General features: G+C 45.3%; 1 protein-coding gene across 1 annotated transcript in view; it reads left to right on the forward strand.

Moving 5' to 3' along the window:
* MPP4 (membrane protein, palmitoylated 4 (MAGUK p55 subfamily member 4)) overlaps positions 1–4917 on the forward strand; it is a 35318-nt gene that overhangs the window by 11270 nt on the left and 19131 nt on the right. The window contains exons 7-10 of the mRNA XM_004674388.1: positions 1002–1087; positions 2780–2851; positions 3539–3735; positions 4767–4831. Of these exons, the coding sequence (XP_004674445.1) occupies positions 1002–1087; positions 2780–2851; positions 3539–3735; positions 4767–4831 (420 nt within the window). The remainder of the gene's footprint in view (positions 1–1001; positions 1088–2779; positions 2852–3538; positions 3736–4766; positions 4832–4917) is intronic.

Raw genomic sequence — 4917 nt, forward strand, 5'->3', positions numbered from 1 at the left:
TTTTTTTAAAAAAAAAGCAAAAATAGGACAAAAGGAGAAGGAATGGTTTAAAAAAAAAAAAAGAATGATCATGCCATTTTATAGATGAGGAGACTGAGGCTCAAGAGACTGAGTAACTTATTGGGTCAAAGTTGCATGGTTTCAGTCAGGATTCAACCTCCCGCTCTATTCCCAGTTTCCATTCCTCACTGGGTCCATCGTTTTCAAATAGGCGTGGCTCTTCCTGGTTCTGAATCACCTCTTACTGTCCTTCCTGCCGATAAGCTACATTTCCGTTCCTTCACTGATGGTTTCTGAAGTGAGCACTTCCGTACCTGCCACCCCCCACCATCACCATTACCACGCTGACCCAGGCCCTGGCTCATGCCAACAGTCTTGAAGAGGTTGCTCTAGTCTGCTGAGTCCTTCAGTCCTTCAGTGTCAGTTTTACTTTTCACTCTAGCACATTCCATCTTGTTTGTTGACAAGACTTTTCTAGGCATTTTCATCATCTGTGGCTTCTGTTCCATCATGTTGTCTTGCTTTTTGTCTCCCTGACAACACAACAGTTTGACTCATCTCTCAGTATTTTTTCTGTAGTATTTAGTATTTAATTTAATTTTCTGAAAGAAAATTTCTCATTTTCTTTTTGAAAAAAATGTCCTCCCTTTATTTTTCTATTTATCATTTACTCAGGACTATGATATATTTATTTTTAGTGTTATCCTTTTATTAGTACTCTAGTGCCACTTTGTAATGTTCTATTAATAACAATTTAAAAAATCAATATCGGTTAATACACAGTATTGGTGAAGAGGTGGGAAAATGTAGTTCTCATGCATGCTACTAGAGGTATAAATTGGAATAGACAGACTGCTTTATACTTATCATTATTTTACAGTAATTTTTTAAATGTAGAGCATGCTTGAGGGAGTTCCTTGACTAGCTTTGGGATACCTCCTTCTTTTCTGTGCTGCCAGTTTCTCTGTACCCTTCTTTGTTTTGTGTTCCTGTTTGCCCAGGGTTACTGTCTGCTGGAGATAAACTGGTGGAAGTGAACGGCATCTCAGTTGAGGGACTGGACCCTGAGCAAGTCACCCATATTCTGGTAACCATCTCTTCTTCAACTTCTTCCTGACTTAGTGACATGTCATGAGTGAACTGGCCCATCAAACCCACAGTATGTGCATATAAAGTGAGGGACACATGGTCTCTCTCACAGCTTCCTCTTCCCAGGCCCCCAGACCTCATGTCTCATGCAGCTCCCCCTCTTCTTTTTCCCTCCCTCTATTCTGGTTCCTGGTGGGAGACTTTGCTCCCCAAGCTTCCCTTTCAGCCTCAGGAAGCCCACCAGATTCCCCACATCAGATCCCTCATCACCTGGGTTTTGCCACTGGTGTTTAAGTCCAGGGTGGACAGGATGACACCAAGCATGCCACCCCTCGCTCTGCTGATGGCTTTATACAACTGTGGCCTTTTAACATCTTCCCTGAGACAGACTTGGGCAAAAAAGAAATCACCAGAAGGCAGCATATTGGGGAAAGGGAAGTCCTTGCTGACCTTACCACTGTCCTTGGTCTGGGATTAATGGTTTCATTAATGAGCCTTTGGTCTCTTTTAAGTCCCCAATCCCCACTATTCAAACCATTGCTTGTATCAGAGACCAGCTGTCGATAGCCTTAGCAGCAAGCCCCTCTCACCTCCCCTCATGCACACCCCAAGTGTGGGGTCTGAGGTTGAGCACTTAAACTGGGTTCTTGGAGGACCCCTGGATTTTATTTTAAAGATTTATTTATTTATGCATACAAGAACTGGCGTACAAGCCAGAGTGTGACCTCACCAGAAACAGAGTGGGGAAGAGAACAGGCAGATCCACTGAAATGCACTGCTGAGGGGAGCAGCAGGTGGATCAGGAGAGGTCTGCTGTGCCATGTGGGTCACCTCCTTGGCTGGGGATCAAACTCATGCTGCAGTGGCTGCAGGAACTCTCACAGTGCTTTGCTTTAACCTGTTGCGCCAGCAGGGAGGGCCCAGACCCTGGGTTTTCATGGATGTGCCTTAGGTACTAAGAGGAGGGTGTATCATAAGGCATACACCAAGCATCTATACATTTACAAACAACTGCTGCAAGGTCTGAAAAGGGAACATCAAGTGCAGACGGTCACCATCACACATGCCTCCACCTCAGCCCCTTTGGTGCCAGGACAATGGCTATGAAATTTCTAAGCATGCGCATGAAGCTGTGTGACTCTCAGCTCTCTAGAGCCTGTCACAGTGGATTCTTGCCTCCCCCAATAGGCTAGGATGTTCTCTGTCTCCTCCAGCTGAGGGACTCTCATTGCCACTACTGCTTTGGAAGATCACCAGTCACCTCAGAAGACTTGGAATTCCCTCTTCTTCCCCTTCCTGTTGGCCTGCTGGTGCAGAATGTTGTTCAGGAAATAATCTCTACCAGTGGTGTGAAGAGGGACAGTCACTCCAAGATCCCACTGCTTCCCCAGCGCCTGTGGGAACATGATCCTGGTGGAAGTGAAATGTGGAGCTCATGGCAGAAGCCAGGTCCTAGTGTGGGATTTTGCAGACCAGTGACCCCACAGTCCTGCAACAGGACAGAAACAAATGTTAATTTCTCCCTCTTCTCATTTTTGGGTGGTGATGTTTAGTTGCTGAGACCTGTAAAAGTCCTTGTGGGAGATAACACCATTACACCTGGGTGGGGAGAGTTGGCATGTCATCTGCAAACCCCAGGAACCCAGTGAACTTTGTGCTTTGTTCCCTCCATCCCCGCCCCCACCTTTAGGCCATGTCTGGTGGCACCATCATGTTCAAGGTGGTTCCCGTCTTGGATCCTCCTGTTAATAGCCAGAAGATGGTAAGTATTTACTGAACCTTTGTCTTCATATAGAGTGAATCCTGAAATAGCAACTAAGTTCTTTGCATCATGCTACTGCCATCTATAGAGGGTTGAACATCTGTTCAATACTGTGTGGGTGTTTTTCATTATTGAGGACATGAGACCCAAATCAGCCAATGGATACAAGAGGAGGTGGGATACAAGACGTTAAGAAGGAACCTCAAAGAATAGTGAACATTCACGCAAAACCTTCTCAGAGCTAGGAGATCCAATTCCAGAAGTCACCTTTCCTTTTTTCTTTCTTTCTTTTTAAGATGTATTTATTTATGCATACAAGAACAAGTATAGGCCAGAGGTGTGGGAGGTGAGCAGATTCATCTGAGACAGAGTGGGGAGCACAACATACAGGTTGACTGAAACACTGCTGAGGGGAGAGTGGGGAGACAGGAGAGGTCTGCTGCTCCATGTGGGTCAGCTCCCTGGCCAGAGATCAAACTTGTGCTGCAGTGGCTGCAGATAGCTTCATAGTGCTGAGACTTAACCCCTTGCACCACCAAAGGCAAACTCTCCTTTTAGTGAGAATGGAGAGGAAATACAGGAACAACGGGTGGAGAGGGGGGACAGATGGTTTTAGTCTGGACAACCTTTCTTAGTTAGTTGTGGACGAGGTTTCTTCTGATGGTGCCATTATGCACCTCCTGGCAGCTGTACGTTCGTGCCATGATGGAGTACTGGCCCCAGGAAGATCCCTTCATCCCCTGCATGGATGCAGGGTTGCCTTTCCAGAAGGGAGACATCCTCCAGGTTGTAGACCAAAGTGATGCCCTCTGGTGGCAGGCCCGGAAAATCTCAGACCTTGAGACCTGCGTGGGCCTAATCCCTTCCAGCCACCTACTGAAGAGGTAAGAAGAATCATGGCTCCAGGACTCAGCCCTGGGCCATTAGTAAAATGCCTTCCTGAGATTTCTGCTTTTCAGTTAAGCTGAGCTAAAAGAGATAAACAGATGGATGAACACACACACACACACACACACAGATTTATAAATCCCAAAGTCAACTTGTTGATAAGCCCTATGCATCTTAAATCCTAAAGGGATCAAATAATAATCTCAGCTAAAAAGAGAGGACAGCACTAAGGACTCAAAACTAGACACTGAAAGGAAGTTCTAACCCTCTATTAATCTTTCAAGTTTGAATTCAGCACCTCGGTCACTGACTCTTAACTTTCTCCATCACCTTGTGCTACTGAGGCCCAAGGGAGTGGGCATCGGTAGAAAGAAAATAGAAAAAGATCCAAGTTTCAGCCGGTGTTAAGAAATCAAGAAGAAAAAGAGTTGGCAAGGGAAGCTGAAAGGGAATAACTAATGAGGCAGGAAGAAAACCAAGACAATAAAGTTTCCTGATCAACAATGTTAACTGCTCTTGAAAGGAGAGAGAATTGACCATTGGGTTGGCAATATGGAGGTCACTAGTGATTTTGATAAAAGTAATTTCAGCGGAAGCATAGGGCCAAAATCTTAGAGAGTGGAATTTAAAGAAATTGATGACTATGAGGATGGAAATTCTGAGACAATTTTGTCTAAAGCAGGGCAGAGCAATGCAGAAATACCTAGAGGAGAAAGTAGGGTGGTGTGAAGATTTTTTAAGATGGGGCAAACAATACTCATGGGAATTATCCAGTGAGAGGGATCATTTTTGTGATAGGGAATTGTCAAGGTCCTTGAGCAGGCAAAAGGAGATATAACATAGTATATAAGTAAAGGGGTTGGCCTTAATCAGTCACCACAGCTGGTGCTTGGAGAAGAAATTTTCCTTTTCACTTAGGTGGAGGTAGAAGAATTCTAGGAAATATTCTATCCCAGGTGGATTTCACCTAGGTTGACCTGCATTGATTTTTTTTTTTTTTCCCTCACCGTGTATTTTTTTTGCACAGAAAGCAGCGCGAGTTCTGGTGGTCTCAGCCCCATCAGCCCCACCCCCACCTCCAATCAACCATGAGTGAGTGTGCTGATCTCAAACTTAGTGCGTGCAGCATGGAGAAGCCTGTTCCCCCTCTCCCGGACTCCTGGCCAAGACAGGATCCC

This window comes from Condylura cristata, unplaced genomic scaffold (assembly GCF_000260355.1).
Source record: "Condylura cristata isolate star-nosed mole 26May11 unplaced genomic scaffold, ConCri1.0 scaffold00002, whole genome shotgun sequence".
Taxonomy (NCBI): Eukaryota; Metazoa; Chordata; class Mammalia; order Eulipotyphla; family Talpidae; genus Condylura; species Condylura cristata.